At 37.7% G+C, this 20334-nt stretch overlaps 1 protein-coding gene across 9 annotated transcripts in view; it reads left to right on the top strand.

Annotated features, from left to right (window-relative positions):
• The window catches only part of LOC124782755 (protein hu-li tai shao), a 421012-nt gene extending 401155 nt beyond the window's left edge, over positions 1 to 19857 (top strand). For all 9 annotated transcript variants that reach the window (XM_047253968.1, XM_047253970.1, XM_047253971.1 and 6 more), the window contains 2 exons: positions 14174 to 14315; positions 18140 to 19857. In XM_047253968.1, the coding sequence (XP_047109924.1) occupies positions 14174 to 14299 (126 nt within the window). In that variant the 3' untranslated portion in view covers positions 14300 to 14315; positions 18140 to 19857. The remainder of the gene's footprint in view (positions 1 to 14173; positions 14316 to 18139) is intronic.
• Positions 19858 to 20334: the final 477 nt, after the last annotated feature.

The following is a 20334-nucleotide window of genomic DNA, read 5'->3' as shown; positions in this document are numbered from 1 at the left end:
TGGACACAATTTAGAATCACATTAAATGTATTCAGAGTTGTCAATGTGGACAACCATCAGCTGTATAATGGAATGACGACAACGAAAATTTGTGCCGGACCAGGTCTTGAACCTAAACTTCCCACTTATTGTGATCAGCCACCTTACCAGCCACCTATCAAAGCACGCTCCACGGCTAAACCCAAACTTCCATATGTCATCAACTGTGTGTTTACAAACTGCACTCGTACATTTGTTGTGTATTTTCCTGCACAGTGGAGACATTTTAATTGAAAGTCACTTGCCCAGTGTCGGCAGATAAATACGATATTGCAGTGCCTGTGTTGTTCGCAGATATGATGCAGTGTTCCCTCTTTGTCACTTCACTCTATACTTTCCAAAGGAAAGGTAAATTTTCTTACGTGCCAGTGTATTTGTATTGACAGTCTCCTTGAATTTGTCTCGAGATTGGACTGTGGCAGAATCAAGTGTAGTGTGACCATAAGGGGGCTGTGGTTTTTTTGTTTGTTTATTTTTTTAATGGTTGGCAACACTGACTGGGAAGGGGGGACGGGGGGAAATCCCCTGACCGGAGTGAGCATTGCAGGACCATAGTAGCATGTAAACTCACATTGCAGTCTCCAGTTGCGTGAAAGATGTCGCTAAGATATCCCTCTGAGTGTGAGCCGTATCTTATGATCTGCTTCCTACACACAAAAGGAATAATGCCTACTGAAATTTTTTTGCGAATCAGAACGGTTTCCGGCAAAGATGTTACAAACAGAATGAATGTGTAAGGAGTTTAATGGAGGCAGAACAAATATTCATGATGAACAGAGGAGAGGAAAACCTCCCATTTTTACTGATGAGTTGGTGCAAGAGTTGGTGCAAATAATCGAAGAAACTCTTCATGAAGACTGCCAGTTGGCAGTGGGTGAAATTTCTGCAATGTTTCCACAACTCTCCAAAACTCTCGGATACAAGACACTCGCAGAAATGCTGGGATACCGGAAATAGTGCATAAGATGTGTCCCATAACAGCTGACAGTGCAGCACAAGAAAAATTGGGTCAGTATTTCCGGCAGGTTTATTGAGTGACTTGAATTGAAAGCTGAGGATTTTCTGAACTTATTGGGACTGGAGATGAAACATGTATGGCTCATTAAACACATGAGTCAAAAATACAGTTGTCACAGTGGTGTCAATCCAGTTCCGCATCTGCCAAAAAGTTAAAACCATGATTTTGGGGGGAAAATTATGACCTCAGTTTTTTGGGGCCGAAAAGGCAACATTGCCTCAGGGAGAGACCATCAGTGCACAATGAGACCCTAAAAATTTCAAAAGGAGCATTCAAAGCAAAAGGAGGTGAATGTTGATATGAGGAGTGTGCTTGTTGTGCGACAACACCCTTCGTCACTCAGCCTTAACAATCAAGGCACTCTTGGACTCATTTGTTTGGAATGTTTTGAACCATACCCTTTATTCCCCTGTCTTGATGCCTTCAGATTGTCGTCCTTTCACCTTCTCCTGACTGCACACGTGAGGGGAATTCAGTTTTCAGCCAACGAGCAGGTGTTGAAACAAGGTTCTAAAGTGGGGAAAGGAACTGGCGGGAGAGTTCTTCGAGGAGGGCATAGAAAAGCTTGTGCCACGCTCACCACATGCATTGGACAGGATGACAATTATGTGGAAAAATAGTCAACAATTGTATCAACAATATCATGTAATTTTTTTCCAATTACATCTAAAAATATATAAAAACCTAGTATACTTGTTTTCTAAACATACTTTGTATATGGGGAAAGGAACACCAAATTATATCATGCTTTTTATTCACTTTTCCTTTGTTGTGTTTGAGTTATTGGATAACTTTGGTCTCTTTCAGGCACATTTACAGTGACTCATTGTAACAGCAGTTACAAACTCCATTATTAACTTCAGTGTAGATTAGCAGTTTTGTAATTGCTATTTCATGCTAAAATCTGTGTGTGCTATCCCTGCACTGCGGCTTATATTCTGCAATAAACTGTAGATTGCTTTCTTAATTGGTTGAGGAAGCCAGTTCACAGCATGGAGCGAAGCAGAGAGACAGCACCTGAATAGTACTGTCTAGTTTTAAGTCAAACCTACCTTTGAGTTGATGACCAAGTCCCTTCACTTTACAGAAGTGTAATAATGATGCAGATTGTTCCACGGCAAAGCAACTTGTGACGCAGACAATTAAATTTGCAATAGTGTTAAATATAGTGGAATGTATAGTAGTGCAAGTGTCCTTGAATTTCATTACACAACTGACAACAGTTGTTAAATAACAAGATTTAAATAAAACGCTGTTCGATTTTCACATTTCTTTAGTATTTGGACAGTGGGCAGTTTGATCATTCAAGCCAAGTTACATACTCTTGAGTCAGGAGGCAGCATCTGTTTACTAGCACAGTTGATTGCCCATACTGTACGATGCCATATAGAACTAATACTAGTTCTGGTACACAACTTGTGGTTTTTCATGAAGCAAAAGGTAAATCATGTAGACAGATTGCTGCCATACTCAACATATCAGATGACCCAAAAGTGAGGGCCTACCAAAGAAATTGGATGCACATAACAAGAGGAACTGAATAAGAATAATAAATAAGGATCCTACACTCAGTGCACCAAAATTAGCAAGCCTAAACAAGACTGGAAAGAAGGTGTACTCATTCCCAAGTCATTGTCATTGCAACCTATCACACACAGAATCGAATTAAGTGACTGGACTTTGCTAACGAGTTTCTTACGAAGGAAAAATGATGGCGGAATGACGTCATTATTACTGACGAAAGTATGATAAATTTAACATTTTTGGGTTGGATGGACAGAGGATAATGTGGTGGAAGAAGAGCGAGGAATTTAAACTCACAACTGTTAAGTAGACTGTAAAGCATGGAGAAGGCAGTGTTCTTGTGTAAAGCCGTATATCCACATTTGGCAAATTAGTGTTCGTTGACAGTATTATGGACAAGTCTATCTGAATATATTAAAAAACGTTTCACACAAGTGCTGAAAAAATGGGGATATCAAACACATTCAAGTTTCACCGAAATATTGATCCGTAACATTAAGTCTCACATGTGCAGGAATATTTGTTGTACAGTTGCCTGAAGGTGTCACAACCGCTACCTCAATCACCAGATGTGGAGCATACTGAGAATGTTTGGAGAGAACGAGAGTGACATATTACAAAAACACCCAAATGTCCCAAAGAACTGTGAAGCATCGATTAAAAGAAGAATCAGATGATCAGTGTACTAACTATTTAAAAAAGATCATTAGCAGTATGCTGCAGCAATTGAAAGAAGTGATGCAACAGAATGGCTATCAGACATGATATTGAAACATTTATGTACCACAAAAAATTATTTTGAAATAATTAATTCTGAAAGCTGTCTAAATATTAAATTAATGTGGTAACAGGACCAAGTTTTATTTAAATTATATTATTAAAGAACTTTTATATTTTATGTTAATAAAGTTTATGCTGATATTTACAAGACATACAACTTAATACAGTACTTGATTTGTTTGTTTGTTTTGTTACTAAAGTTGTGATGCTACAAACTAAAAACCTCAGTGTCTGAATATTAATGCTACCTGTAACTACGCTGTGTAGTAGATGTTTCAAGTGGTATAACCCCCAATTTGGAATAATTGTGTTCCGAGTGGCTCTATGCTGCGTCACAGAAGATACACAAGCTCAAAGTGCTACAGAACACAGTCCTGCAGTGAGTGTTACATGTCTGCCCTCCATCAGAATAGGTTAATTTCCCGCACAGTGGGTGTCCCACCATTCCTCCAGTGATACGAGGTGCTGGCAACGAGTTGTTGCCTTTCCTGTGATTTGTCTGAAAACCGGCACGTATGGAACCTCTGGATGTACTCATTCCCAAGTCATTGTCATCGCAAACTATCACACGCAAGCCATGATTATCTTGCTAAACATCAGTAGCTAATCAATTACAATCATGTCATGTTGATCAGTGTCTAGATAGTTAATACAATACTCTGGCGTGCAGTATTTAACTAAATTGTCAACTGGTTTATGAAGATGCGCACACACAGTGACAGGGGAACTGGAAGGATGATTTATCATTCCATAAGAATGGCCAGCCATCACTCAGATTCCTGGTTGTGGACAAAGACTTTGAAAACCCTGGGCATTAGGGTCAAATCAGATTATTTTCCTGGACACATGCTGTTGATGATAAGTTGGCTGACCTGCTGTTGACGATAAGTTGCTGATTTTAACGAATATAAATGATACAAACTTACCTAAGTCAGTGTACTGCAATATCAAGATGTTATGATTGCGTCTTGGACAACTGGAGTGAAATATACACTTGCACAACTGGCTTGCCTGTGTGCAACTGTCTGGTGTGCAGGTCAGCGGTGCGGCGCATTAAATTGTCGATTGTCAGTGGCTTCCTTATTGTTCTCAATAAAGAAGTACAGAAAGCATGCTTGCCAATGTTCTAATATATAAAAATGAAGGAAAGTTACATGCCATTCCTTATTTAGTGATTTTTAACTACAATTTATTTAAATGTATGTATTTCCAATGATAGCTTCTCGGTTTACAAGACGAGATATTTAGAATAAAAAACTTAAGCTTTCGGTGGCTTTCTCATCCATTGTCATCAGGGGTAAAAAACCACTGACTGTTGGGGCTGGCAGGGATTTCCACTTACAAGGGTGTGAGTATAACATCTGCCACCAGTCAGAGACAACCGAAATGACGCACGTAAGGTGAGTTGTGCAGCTCCAGTTTGCCACTGGAGCAGTGACATAATGTGGTGTGAGGGGCTTGTGCCACACTTGAAATTGCCGCTCCTGCCTCACTACAAGTGCTAAGCATTCATCTTTGCTTTCATTCCATGCACTACTAAATGTGTATCCCTGCTCTCTTATCAAAACTGATGCTGTTTATTCTAATCTTGGCCATCTCCTTATAATGGAATCCCAATACATTGACTCATGAGCAAATACTGTTGTCTTTTCATATTCAAGAGGTCAGAATGATTCAAGCCCAAGCCAGAAGTAAATTTTATAGGAGAGCAAAATAAAGATTTGGGAAAAATCTATAAACATGGCACCTGAATCTATCTCCCTCCTCGTATCGGAAACCCCTTCACTCTTGTTGTTGTTGTTGTGGTCTTCAGTCCTGAGACTGGTTTGATGCAGCTCTCCATGCTACTTTATCCTGTGCAAGCTTCTTCATCTCCCAGTGCCTACTGCAGCCTACATCCTTCTGAATCTGCTTAGTGTATTCATCTCTTGGTCTCCCTCTATGATTTTTACCCTCCACTCTGCCCTCCAGTACTAAATTGGTGATCCCTTGATGCCTCAGAATATGCCCTACCAATCAATCCCTTCTTCTAGTCAAGTTTGCACTCTTACCTTTTATCTATTCCCCAAAACAAACCCCACAGGCCTGTACTTGTACTGGAATGGAATCTACTCCAGAGGCCTTGTTTCGACTTTTAAACAAACCCCACAGGCCTGTACTTGTACTGGAATGGAATCTACTCCAGAGGCCTTGTTTCGACTTATATCTTTCAGTGCTCTATCAAATTTGTCTTGCAATATTGTATCTCCCATCTCATCTTCATTTGTGTTTTCTTCTGTTTCTATAATACTGCCCTGAAGTATAGATCCCCTCTACATACTCCTTCCGCCTTTCACCTTTGTCTTCTTTGTTTAGAAATGGTTTTACATCTGACCTCTTGATATTCATACAGTTGCTTCTCTTTTCTCCAAACGCCTCTTCTAATTTTCCTGTAAGCAGTATCTGCCTTTATCCTAGTGAAATAAGTTTACATTTGTTGTCATTCCTGCTTAGTCATTTTGTACTTCCTATCAATCTCATTTTTAGACGTTTGTATTGCCTTTCACCTGCTTCATTTTTATATTTTTACTTTCATCAGTTCAGTTCAGTATCTCCTGTGTTATGCAGAGATTTCTACCAGGCCATGTTTTTTTTACCTCTTTCATCTTCTGCTGCATTCGGTATTTCATCTCTCAAAGCTACCCATTTCTCTTTTACTGAATTCCTTTCCCCTTTTCGTCAGTTGTTGCCTAATGCTCCCTCTGAAACTGTCAAAAGCCTCACGTCATTTGAACTTAAAACACGTCTCATCTTCATTATTTCCTACCTTTTTGTGATTTCTTCAGTTGTAACCTCAGTTCATACCAATAAATTGTGGTCAGAGTCCACATCTGCCCATGGAAATGTCATGCAATTTAAAATGTGCTTCTAAAATCTCTGTCTTACCATTATACAATCAGTCTGAAATCTTCTGGTCTACAGGTGTCTTCCACGTGTACCACCTTCTTTCATGATTTTTATACCAAGTATCAGTGATAATAAAATTATACTCTGTCCAAAATTGTAGCAAGCGGCTTCCTCTTTCATTCCTTTCCTTCGGGAGTACATATTCACGTATTTCCTCCTCTTCCTTTCCCTACTATTGAATTCCAGCCCCTCATCACAGTTAAATTGTCATTTCCTTTAACTATCTGACTAATTTCTTTTATTCATCACACATTTCTTCGATCTCTTCTTCATCTGTAGAGCTAGTTGTTGTATAAAGTTGTAGTACTGTAGGGAGTTGTGCTTAGTGTCTGCCTTGGCTATGATAACGTGTTCACTATGTTGTTCATAGTAGTGTATCTGCATTCTATTTTGTTATTCATTATTAAACCTATCCTTGCATTATCCCTATTTGATTTTGTATTTATAACCCTGTATTCACCTGACCAGAAGTCCTGTTCCTCCTACCACCAGACTTCACTAATTCCCACTATATCTTATTTCAAGCTATCCATTTTCCTTTTTAAATTTTCTAATGTACCTGCGTGAGCAAGCACTCTAACATTCCAAACTCAGATCTGTAGAATGTTTGTTTTGTTTCTCCGAATAATGACTTCCTCCTGAGTAGTCCCTGCCCCAAGGTCCAAATGGGGGACTATTTTACCTCCATAATGTTTTACTCAATAGGTTGCCATCATCTGTTTAACCATACAATAGAGATGCATGCCCTCAGGAAAAATTAGACTGTAGTTTCCCCATGCCTTCAGCCGTTTGCAGTACCAGCACAGCAAGGTTGTTTTGGTTGATATGGTACAAGTCTAGATCAATTAATCTTGCCCCTGCAGTTACTGAAAGGATTGCTGCCATTCTTCAGGAACCACATGTTTGTCTGGCCTCTCACTCAAAACCTGCTTCCGAATGTGCTTCACCTGGTCCTTCCCAGCTCAATGAGCCACCTTCCTAGATTCTGATATCCGCCTCTCAGATGGATCCATAATTATGTCTGTTTATATCAAGCACACCAATCACCAACAGTACCTCCACTTTGACAGCTGTCTCCCATTCCATACCAAAAGTCTCTTCCACACAGCTCCGCTTGCGGACACCGGATCTGCACGAAGGCAGTAGATGTTGAAATACACTGACGACCTTACCAGAGTGTTTATTGACAGACAATAATCCTATCCAGTTCATCCATGAACAAATCACCTGTGCCATCTCCTCCTCTGATAGCAGGAAACCCATTGATCAGTCACTGACTGTCACATTTCTGGTCATCTCAACCACACCCTTCATCACGGCTGCGACTATCTCTTGTCATGCTGAGATGAGGTATATCCTGCCCAAAATCCTACTTGCATGACCCAAAGTAGTGTTATGCTGCCCACCCCTCAATGATCCTGTGGGCCATTCCCTTGTTGATGACTTCGGTGCAAGACGTGTGTCATAAACCCACCCAACCAGCCAGCACATTATACTGCAGTCAGTCACAGGCATTTCTTAGACCATAAAAGACAGGGCCACATTGTGAAAGCAGCCATGTTATATTCCAGCTATGCTGCAATTACTGCGTAGTGATCTTTGCGTGCATGACAGGTAACTAACTGTGTACTTGCATGAATGGTGACGCCCAACTGTAGCCAACCACAAACTTGACCATCTAGTTGCCAAATATGCTGTGCACTGCAACACAAATGAACTTCAACTGCTGCTTCACTATGCCTACCATTATAATACTCCCTTGTGGGAGAAGTTTCTCAGAACTACACAGGTGGGAATTGTATCTCCAGCATATCCTGTTTTTTCACAATATTTTTCATAAATTGTCTTTATACCATAATTTCCTCTCATAACTAAAAGTAATGGGAGTGCAATACACTGTGATAATCAATTGATGTTTGCTCAGGTCTGCTTACACTGTGTGGAGACGAAAAGGATTAGTGTGCTTGAACATACTAGTTTGCAATTGAGTGTTTAACCACCTTAACATTGGCCATGCTAGTTGCTGTTTGCATGGTTATTGTTACTGCGTATATATAAAATAATTTTTTCACGTAAACAGTAGAGAACAATTACTTTTGCAACAAAGGTGAAGAAAATGATTGGCAAGTTGTCGTTGGAATCAAATAATTTTAGATATAAGAAAAACAAACATTGCTTATATATGTTCATAAATCAGATATAGTACAACTAGAATCTGTCAACGAAAACACCTTCTAAATAGTGTGCAGATTAATGGTACCTATACGTTTTCTGTGAAAACTATGCACTTTCCACAGATTAGTTCAGTTGTTTTCATGTTCCATGGAACATTTACACTAATTTGTAGGTCCTAAATATGGTTACATGTTGAACATTAATAAGTTTTTTAGTAGAATTCTTCTACAGAATAGGTGTTGTCAAGGAGAAACTTTTTCAGTTTGTTTTCAAATTTCATGTTGCTGTCAGACATTTTATGTAACTGGGTAAGTTGTCAAAAATTTAAATTGTAACTGGGTAAGTTATCAAATTGTCTGAGTAAGTTATCAGAAATTTAAATTGCCATTGTGTTCCCCATTTTGCACTAAAGACAACCGTGATGTGAAGTGATGAATGTCATTTTCCACTCTGGTATTGTAATTATGTACATCATTGCTTGTTTTGAACTGCAGTGGATTAGTTACAACAAACTTCATGAAGACACATATACATTGAATTTGTCTAAATACCTAACTTCTTATACAGACAGCGATCCTGGGTAAGCACAAAAAACATATAATTCTTCCAGTAAGTTTATGAAGAAAAGATGAGTTACCCCAGAACGTTATTCCACAGGTTATTGTATGAAAATATCAACTTACTGATTTCCTTGGCCAAGATTTGCAATGATTCTAAACGCAAATGTGGCAGAACTAAGAATGAGAGAAGCAATTGTGGGAAACTAAAATGGCGCCTGTGACTGCAAACCGTTAATATTATTGCACAATAAAGCTGTGCAACATTATTGATGTTCGCGCCACACGACTCACAAAGAATGGCCCATAATATTATGCAGCATTTAGTCTGCTTCGAAAAGTGAGCGTAAAGATGCTGCTGCTCTGGTAACTGCTCTGCTGTGATGCATGCAGGACATACAGAAGCGGTATGAAAAACAGCGTCAAAAATTCGTGAAATTTGCCGTGTTGACTGCCACAAGGTCACTGGTGGACGTATTGTATTTGTAGTACAGCATATAATGCATCTTTTTATTTTATACCTCTTGATCGGGATGACGCTGGTGTGCACGCAATCAGTTGTTCAAATTTTGTTCGTACACCGTCCAGAGATACACAAGCAAACGTGGTGGATTGTGTGAAACTCCGCTGTGTCTGCCGGCGACCTGTTTGTAGCAACCCACAAGAATGATTGTTAATTTTTCTATGAAGTCATTTTAATAGGTTAACAAAAAGTCTAGAAATAAGTGACTGGCAAGGATATTACCCGTACTGCTCACAAATGGCAAAATAATTATTAGGTAGTGCAAGAAATTTCTAAAAGTTCGGATGTGCTCGGTTTTACCGGAAATAAAAACATGCTAAAAATTAATGCAAATCCAGAAGTACTGAGGAATAACGTTGATTATACAGGGGCCACGTAGATTGGTAGCACTGCAAAGATACGGCAAAGTCGTAAAGACTATTGTTGCGTCACGTTCGTAATTCGCCGCATTGTTTAATGGAAAATCAGAAGCACATGCAATTTTGCAGTGCGCATAATTCTTCATTAAAGCGTAAAAATAATATATTTGTTGAAGCGTACTGAAGTAAGTATCAAAATACCGTAGAACTTGTTTTTTTTTTTTTTTTGCTGCAGAAACTATGAATTTTGCAATGCTTAATATGCAAGGGCTATTATAAGTGTTTTCGCTGTGCATGTCCCCATGGTATGACATGTTCTGTGATGTAAGACTCGCGATAGCAGAATTTGAATTGAAACTTCTAGCACGTAGTTAAAATTGATACAGCATAAAAAATGAACCACAATTTCTTTATTGTGTTAACCTAGTATTTGTATGTCTATGAGGAAATTCTAAAATCTCCGTATTAGGCTAGGCGCATATGAACGATTATTTTACTAGTTGGATGATCGAAAAAATCATGTGTTAGTAAAATCGCAAGCAAGAGTATATGCGGTGGTGTGACAGTTTAGCATATTTGGTCGCGCATGTGGTGTTATAGTCGGCCGACTGAATTACGTTTTGTGGAAACAAAGCAGCCTGTATTCTTTCAAATAATTATTTGGTAAGCCTTTCAGTACTGAAGGCGCTATCCCGAACGACATTCTGGTATGTGAATGCAAGGTTAATTAAGAAACTTGTCGAAGCAGTGTCCTTATTTTGGTAGTTACAGAAATTTAACGGATGTGAAATCATATGGCTTGGACGTGAATCGGTCATGTTCACGAACTGTTCTCGTCCGTTTTATGAAAATTCAATTAAATTAATTTCCACTATCGGCCGACTTAAAAGTGGGTTCATTCGCGCGTAACCAGAACATCCTGCAGTAGATTAACATGTATTACAAGACAAAGTAAAAGATTTGTCAGTCGTAGCAAAGTTCTGGGTGTGTCACGTCTGTTGTCACGTGGTAACTCATGTGTTGGAATTTTTTTTTTTTCCCTAACAGAGAGAATTTTACGCTACAAGTTTCATGCAGAGTTAACACGTTTACAAGAAAAATTATTAAAAATCAACATCTTTCGTTAGAAATAAGTAATACCGACAACAAAATTAACGGTATATGAAATGTAAGAGACAGGACAAGAAGCAACAAAAGAGTATCGCTATTAATCACCTGGTGCTTCATGTCTAAAGATTTCTTTGTGAACAAGACGTTAAAACGTCACCTACCTTTCTTTATAAACTTTCTTTCCTAAGTTATCCTAACTTTTTCCACAAGACAGGAGGAAATAATAGTATGCAACTATGTTAGCATTTTGTATTTGAGTCGACACCGCAGAAGGTGCTTCCTGTGCAAAGTCAAGTGGACAAACATTTGTCATTGTTTGTGACCAATCAAATGTTTTGAATTTATCTGATCCCTGAGAATTTTTCACTTGGAGCTTATAGTGTGTATACATTCGTATGCATTTCCAAGCACTTACAATTTAATGTTGCTTAGTTGAAATAGTTTACTTTGGATTTTATAAAATTAAAGGGGAAATCATTTGTTACATTGTAGTTGGAAGCATTTTATTGGTATAGAATAGATCTGACCATTAGTCAGTCTTTTGCAGCATAAGCGAACATTGCTGTAGCCTATGTTGTAAATATTCTTCATGGGTTTGCCATCAGGAAAGTTTGAAGTCACATTGCTGTTTGTATTTATTTTGTTGGTTACTTGTGGGAAACAATAGTCATTTACAACTATTTTTTATGTTTAGTATATAGTTATTTTATACCTTAGTCACAGTTATCTGCATCACACACACACACACACACACACACACACACACCACACACACACACACACATTCATTTGGAATGTCAGTTTTCCATAGATTACATTTATGTCTGCTTCTTGCAGGTGTGAATGTGGGGTTATGGGGGTCTTTTTACTATAACCCTCATCCCCTCCCCAAAATCTTTATCACACTCACATTTAGTGTGCCACAGATGCCTAGGATTTTAGTAATAATAAAAATAAGTGAAATGTTTTAATGTAATGACATTATTAACAAAAAGCCACTCTAGTTGCATAGTTAGAGCTTTATTAATCCTACATGACTGGTTTTGGCCTTTACATTAGGCTGTTACCAAGTGTATCTGAAAGTTACACCGCAGAAAAGTAGCATTTGACCGCCTTCTCTGCAGTATAACTTTCATGTAGTGTAAGTGACCTAATATATTTGTAGAAATTGGAACAAGTTTTGTGGACTTGTTAAATTTTTAACTAAGCAACAGGAGTGGCTTTTCATTGGGTGATCAACAGTTGCAGAATCAGACCCTTCCTGTCATGGGGATAATCTGTTTATATCAGTGATTAGTAGTAGTGCTTTTCCTACTCCTTTCCACAGATATGCACCTGTCTTCTTGTAAGGAACATGCTAATTTTGAGATAGTTGTGGCTCTTTATAATTTAAATGGTTGTTGGAAAGAGAATCCACATTTTACTGTCATTTCCCATGATTTATTTTGGCATGGAGTGCATTTTGTACATCTCAGTGTGAGTTTGTTCAGTTCTCCATTGTGTTCTGGATGTTCACTGAGTAAGTAATGTAGAGGTTTCCCTCTTTTGATGTTGTCTCTCACCAGCCGTCTACTACTATGTTGTACCAAGTGCTTGAGTGCCTCTTTAACCACTTAAGGTAAACTGCTTTATTTTCTTTCATGGATTTCATTATTAATTCCACCCATATCATAAATAAATGTGTTATCAGATCTCTACACTTTGGGAGGAACAGGCTGTGGGACTCTGGACTACCTGAAGGCATCAGTAAATGTCTCTGTGGTCAGGGTATCATGATCCTACAGCAGTTGTCATTGTAGCTGATGAAGTAAAGCTGCACCTCATTATATCTTCCAAGTGGCAGATTCATTACAATTTTGGAAACTATTGCTACCATTTCTTCCTTCGTAACTGAACACCTGCCAACTTAATTCTCATAACTTGCATTACTTTTATAAAAAGTAATAAATGACTATATGAGCATGTTTAACTGGTAGTATGAGGGGCAAAAAGAAATTTACACTTGTTAAGGCAGGCCAAGTAACTTTTATTGAATTCTGTACATTACACTTCAAAGTTATACAGATACATGATACTATTTTCATTAACCGTGGTCAGAACATTCTACCAATCATTCTATTCCTTCATGAGACAAATCTGCAACTTGTTCATGGAGCAGTTTGAGACTCACTGTGTGATTGTTCTAATCACTGGAAAATCTCTTTCCATTGAGATATTCTTTCAGCTTGAAGCAAGATGGAAATTTCATGGGCTTTCCAAAGAGTATAGTCTACATTTGTGTGGTCGTTGCCACTATTTCACTATGCTTGGGAATGGCATTGCATTTGGTCTATATACTGGCAGAATACCTCTATGGATCTGTGCATAATTTAGGCATTTCACCCACAAGAATTGTACTGTCCCATATACTTCGACTTTGGAGTACACTTCCAGTTGCACCGCCATTTCAGTCGCACAGTGTCAAACACCTGTTTCCTGTGTTTCAGCAGAACTGTCTCTGCAGAAAACCCGGAACATGTACTCTCTTCTGACAATTCCCAACATTTGCTACGTGATAGTCTTAGCATGAGACAACATGTGTAATTTACTTTTTGAAAACCTTGCGTACCTGTTGGGTTTGGTAGCTCGGTCTGTAAATACTGTACTACGAACCTAAAGGCTCTGGTGAGATTATAAAAATGCAATTGTGCCCTATTACATCTTATAGCAGTGTACTTCTTTATCTTCTTTTGCTGTATGAAGCCTTCATTTGTAACATGAAGTAGAGAAGATTTAAGTGCGGTTGCTGAGAGCCCATTTAACTCAAAAATTGTATCAACCAGTGCAGATAAATTGTGTACTTACAACAAAATAAAAGATCGAACTTGTGTTGTAATACATGTTTTTATAGGAAGGCAAAATGTTTTTGCTTGTGATAGGTGACTGAAGATTTTGTTGAAATGTTCCACTGTTGCTTTTACAACTCTACTGAATTTTGATATACCTCTCTGTTTTGATATTTTTAGAGTCTGAAGGAGTGGGACCAAACAATCGATATTCTTGATTTCTTTATGGTAGAATTAGTTCTGGTTACAATATAAGTCTTGAAATTTAGGTTCCTGTCTTTTGTAATGAACTACTTATGCTATCTGTTATGTTGCAGGGATCACCAACGAAAGATATTTCAACAGAGGAATCACCGAAAAAGGATAAGAAGAAGAAGAAAGGTTTGAGGACACCTTCCTTCTTGAAGAAAAAGAAGGAAAAGAAGAAGATGGCTGAAGCATAGGTAGTAACTCAGATAGGTGAGTTTGATGTAGTGAATTTTGTACTTTTATTCTGTTTGGAGCTAGAGGCACTCATTCCTTCCATCACACAAAATATGTGGGGCTGTTGTTTTTTATGTATAAAATGAGTGGTTGATGAGCACATGAACAAGACTGAAATTATTTAGCTAGTTTTTAGACAGTGTCCTTCTTCAGAGCTAACTAGCACAGGGGTATGATGAAAAATAGCACATTGACACCTCCCTCACTGCCCCCCTCCCCCTTCTCTCTCTCTCTCTCTCTCTCTCTCTCTCTCTCTCTCTCTCTCTCTCTCTCTCTCTCTCTCTGTGTGTGTGTGTGTGTGTGGGGGGGGGGGGGGGGGCGGCACTCTTGACATGTCAGCATCTCAACTATGTGAGGGATTGTTCCATTATTTGTATAGCACTTATCTTTCCATGTAATTATTGTAGCAAGAGTGCTAATAATTACAGTGTTGAGCATCATGAATAAGTAATCACCATCACAGCAGTTATCCACAATAAATAACAACATACTTTGAGTGTGCAGTGAAACTACAAAAGTATTCAACAGCTCCTCATTAATGTATTTGATGTTATTGTCACTTTTCAGAGCTCAAGCAAAGATCTAAGTTTCCTAATATGTTTGTCTACATTCTATTTAAAGCTGATTTTTTTCATGGGGAAACAAAAACCTAAGACAGTGTCACTTCTTTAAGATTTCACTGCCATAAAAATGTTAATATTCTTAACTTAAAGGTGTCCATTTCTTAAATAAACTTCAAATCGAGCAAGACAGGTGGGTGACCCGTACTTGTCTTGAATCAAGCAAGACAGGTGGGTGACCCGTACTTGTCTTGGGATATGCAACGCTTTGTGGAATTGGTAGAAATATACATAAAAGATCAAAGATAGTAGATGTAGTTGTAATTGGTAACTTTCATTTTCACAGGTTTCCCTTAAACTGAGGTACAGACTATATGGTTCTGAAAGCTTGCGAGTACTGTCTGGTTGTTTATTTATCTATTTATTTATTTTTAAATGTGTTTTTGGGTTTGTAAATAAGGTAAGCAGAGTTGCCTGAAGTAAGTGTTGACGAAACCATCTGTCTTGTGTTTAAGGACTGTAAAGGAAGCAATCATTTTAATTAGAAATATTTTCCACAAGTATATTACTACATTTCCAAAACCTAAGTGAAAAATCACTTGACTTTTTTTTACATTTCACAGAAATTACAGTAGACTCAAAGCTACTTAAATCCAGCAGTGACAAAATGATGATGTTGCAGTGTGACAGCTACTTGTGACTTTGTTGAAATGACAGCGAATTACCATGGAGGCATCTCTCAATATGTGAAACGTGCTTTGCTCATGCTATATAATTACCCACATATGAAAACTGACGTACAGTTCATTTTGCATTCTCCCCTTGTTCGTTATTGGACATCATGGAGTTCTGTAGTATCTGTACTTTCATGCTCTTAACATGTAGGTTCCCTAGTTCTAATCATTAATTTTGGACACCAGTGTTTTTTATATCACTGCAACAGTAGTTGCCAAACAATACGGTGCACAGAAGCATTGTATTAGCCATTGTTGAATCCTTTATTTCACTTAAACAATTAGTAGCAGCAAGTCTCATCATTGAAGTATCATTATTGTACAAGTAATTGTATAATTGAATTTCAGTTTCAAATTTATGAAACAATTTAACATTTTTTAGGTAAGTTTGTCACGTCTGCTTTGGCACACACACTCTACTGAGCACAAAGAACAGGCGAGAATTGTTTTCTTTGTTTTTTGTACCTGTTTCTAAAATCAACCAAGTTAAAGTGTGTGCATCATAGCTGGTTGTGTTTGAGACCTCAGACAACTTTGCAATCAATCAGGGAAGTTGTTAAGACATTTGAGCGACATTAATGAGTACAGCTCCCTAAACCACTTAAGGTGAATGTTCGAATGGTTCCCCTGAAGTGACACAACAGATTCCCTTCTGCTGTGTTTCTAATGTTCTCATCATCAACAGGGTATAGAAGCCTAATCTTCTTTCTTGTAGTTAAATGTTGCATGAGGTTTGAAATCAAAATTTAGTGACGACTTTTAGTGCCAGGTGCTTACCAAAATCACAGTTTTGTAGCAAACGAACAAAAGGTGATACATATTTTCTGGCCTATTCCTACGAGAGACAGTTGGAAAAAAACTTTGTTGTTTTATTTCCTGGCATATGATGATATTAAAATGTTCTCAGGTGTTCATTCAGTTGATGACATTGTCCAAATGGTATGATATTTTGGCAGTCTGACGTGTTGCCATCTTTGAGCAGTCATGATGACTGACTGTCTTCTGCTGGGCGCTGTATTACATACCTCCCCTCCCTCCTGTCATCAAACTTGGTTTTGCAGTACATGGGTGAGGCTCTGGTAGTGAGGTAGATGTGGTATGTGTGTTTGGGATACAAGTCACAACCCTCAGTCACTGTACTTACACCATAGAAGTGAGGACATTGCAGACGTGGAGGAGGAGTGTCTACCTGGTGTGATATCAGTCATTTAGTTCTTGTGGCGCGCACACACACACACACACACACACACACACACACACACACACACACACACACACACACACACACACACACATTGCCTCCCCCCCCCCCCCCCCCCCCCCCTCCCCAAACTTCCATGGTGCTTTGAGCATGTGGAAGGCTGGATCTGAAACCTTATTTAGTTGATTAGATTTACTTTCATTCCAATTGATCCGTGGTGAGGAGGTAGAACATATCAGAAAAATGCCATCGGTTTTTACCATTTCCTCACGTAGCTGGATCTTTACAGTTCATTTTAAAATACTACCCCGGAATGTGTTGCTTGTTTTACCAAATGTGTGTCATGTCATGTCTTTAGAAGATGGAGCACTCTGCAATCTTTTACTTTATTGGTCGTTCTTTGTTTGTGTGGTGCTTGTGCTTAATGCATCTTCATGTACTGTCTGGGTAGTCTGACGTGCGTACATTTTTCCCACACTGGCCCATGATCCTGTAGTCTCCAATTGGAAGAATACTCCAGAAATGTAACATTAGGTGTGTATTTCACCTGATAGTCCAAGATGAAAGTTTTGTTGAGGTATGTTAAACATGATGTACAACTAAGAAAGCCAAGAATCTGTGCGATCCAGTGCGAATGTGGGGAAATGCAAGTTAATCAAACTACATTGTTGGAACAGGCCAACATATTCTGGTACTATGTTTTAAAAGAATCTGTAAGTATCAATTGACAAATAAAGGCAGTGGATTCCAATGTAAGTAAGGCTTGGAAACACACCTTGACCTCAGAGCATGGCAGTCTTTGAGAAGATCAATGCACTCCATGCCAACTGAACAACCTGTGACTTCACAATTTAGATGCACCTCTTCTGCAGCCTTAGCAGCAATGCACTCCATGCCAACTGAACAACCTGTGACCTCACAATTTAGATGCACCTCTTCTGCAGCCTTAGCAGCATCCCAACTCCCACTCTAGTGGCACAGAGACTAAGGTCTGTGCTTGTGTCTTGAGCACATGTCCACTCCACCTTGACAGCAGACACCTGGGCACTGAAGCTATCTTGTGTTAAATGTTGTAACATAAATATGATTGTTGAGACTAATATTCGCTTTGAATTTGAAATCATTTCTGGTAGCATGTTGAGGAGGAGGGCAGTTTTGAGTAAATGCAGTTTATTAGAAATTATGGACATGTTTTTCACAATAGAAAAATGATTTGTTTATAGGTGTATAATTCTTAGTATAATTTAATAACTTCTAATTTTTCTTCACCGTTGTTGATGGGAACCTGTTCTTGTTGCCTTTTAGACACTGCCAAGGTGAAGCCAGCAAAATAAGTGTACCATCTCCAAGCGGATTCATTACTGCCACGATACTTTCTAGCATTTAATTGTTGACAGTGAACATCTGTTAAATGAGCAGATGTTGCATGTCCATAAACTGGTGGTGTATCAGTGTGCATGTGTGTATGCTCCAGAAGTTTCTCTGCCAGGGCTAACTGCTTTCTTCATGCAGCATTATTTGAAATAATGGTGAGCATGCTTTACAAGTTGTTTTATTTTTGAAATACGTATGTGTACAGAAAGTAAACATGTAAAACTTGAATTTTGTCGTGAAGAAAATATTGTCTTGTAAATGAAATTTACTGCCTCAGAAGCTTTTAATATTTTAAACTTTGTTTTGGCACCATTTATTCTTGGAATATGACTTATATATAGTGGTGCACAAAACATAGAGGTACAATACTGTTTTGTATTAATCTGATCGGTAGTGTACTGTGACAGATGTCTGCACCCCTGTACTGTTTACATTGTTAAATTTATATTTTGATGCAAAAATCTTAATCATGTTAGGTCTTTGTATCATTGACAGTTATTTCACAAGCTTTGTGTGATTCACAACTTGCTGTCATGTAAAAAGAAGGAAAGAGGACGTAAGGTTGTTGCTACGTACACTAAATTCGCAAATGTTTTATTACTTGACGTCTAGATGACTAGTGTAAGTAATATATTCAGATATTATCTATATATGAAAACAAAACAAAAAATGACAAAACTTGTCACTTCTGAAATGTAAACTGTAAATCTGAACAAACTCAATTGTATGTGAAAAATGTGAGTGAATGTGATAATTTCCTCCGTAAAAAACTTGCAGGACATTGACTTTTAGTGGCAATCTACACTGTGAAGTAGACTTTTATAGTTTGTCATTTGTTTAAAATATTATAATACTGTATTGTTTTGTTAAGTGATTTTTCTAGATTTTATTGACTTCTTTTGTGTAACTTGACTTTGGATATATCAGCATGTTTTTAATTTTTGATGATTTATGTATTTTACAATAAATGGTATGGAAGCCTTCAGAAAATCTTGTAAGCTTTGATAAAATTGTTTCACTGTATTTAAGAACTTTGTCTAAAGTGAATGTGATTACACTATGTGAAAGTTCTGCTTGAAATGCTTGTTGTTGTCATGTGATGTTACAGACTTCTCATACTGTGTTCAGAACAGCACCACAAAAGAGATACAAAAATGAAAAAAGTAAATGATTATTTGTATATTTTTGTCATTCTATGTCACTATTTCAATACCAAGAAATTGTGGGATAGTTTTCAAAATCTGCACTTCTGATGATCATCCTATCCATTCTTGTACAAAACTAAGCAAATCATTGTTTTTCTTAATCTCTAAAATATTGTGATTGCAAGTTTGAAATAGGATGTATTTTATTGGAAGTGCTTTTGCATTTTTGTATAAAAATGTCAGTAAAATAAATTTAATCAGTAATTTACTTTGGGAATCTTTATATGCCACAGAAAGTGATAAATGGTGAGTGTTGTGTCAGCATTAGAAACTGAATTAATATTGTGGTGCTTTAGAGCTGCTGTGTAAATTTGGCCTTCATTTCAAGTGGAAAATTTTGTGAAAGGAAATCAGGACTTTGATTGAAGCAAAAGAGAGTTATAATCCTTGCAAGTACTTGTGTTGGGAGCCAGCTTAACAGAATAAAGTAAGTTTCTCCACAAATTAAATAAATTCTTCTGCACCCATTTTCTTTTTGTTCCTGTTATATCTGTCAAATAAGACTTAATGAAATGTAAATGTGTATATATTCCTGACATTAAGATAACTTTACTATATATGACGTTATAGAGTCTTAAGTACATCTTCCCATTAAATCAGATTGAAGTAAATGAGCATAAGATGATGATTTAAAGGCAAGACCCCTACACAAATCTTTTCTGTATGCATTTTGTTACAGGAATATATATAATGTCTGATTATGAATGAAGAAAGAAGAGTACTGTCATATCATTTATAGTGGTGTTAAAATATGGTGATTACAACCAGAACAAAGATACTAAAAAAGAAAGAATGCTAACTTTCCATTGCCCTTGAAACCACAAACAAGTACAGAACCCAAACTACAATGAAGCACTGAATCCTCTATTCAAAATGCATCGCCAGTAGTTTGAACTTACTAATGTCTTTATTGTTACTATT

The sequence above is a fragment of the Schistocerca piceifrons genome, chromosome 1, assembly GCF_021461385.2.
Source record: "Schistocerca piceifrons isolate TAMUIC-IGC-003096 chromosome 1, iqSchPice1.1, whole genome shotgun sequence".
Classification (NCBI taxonomy): domain Eukaryota; kingdom Metazoa; phylum Arthropoda; class Insecta; order Orthoptera; family Acrididae; genus Schistocerca; species Schistocerca piceifrons.
The sequence above is the reverse complement of the archived record's forward strand: the minus strand, read 5'-3'. Positions and strand labels throughout refer to the sequence as shown.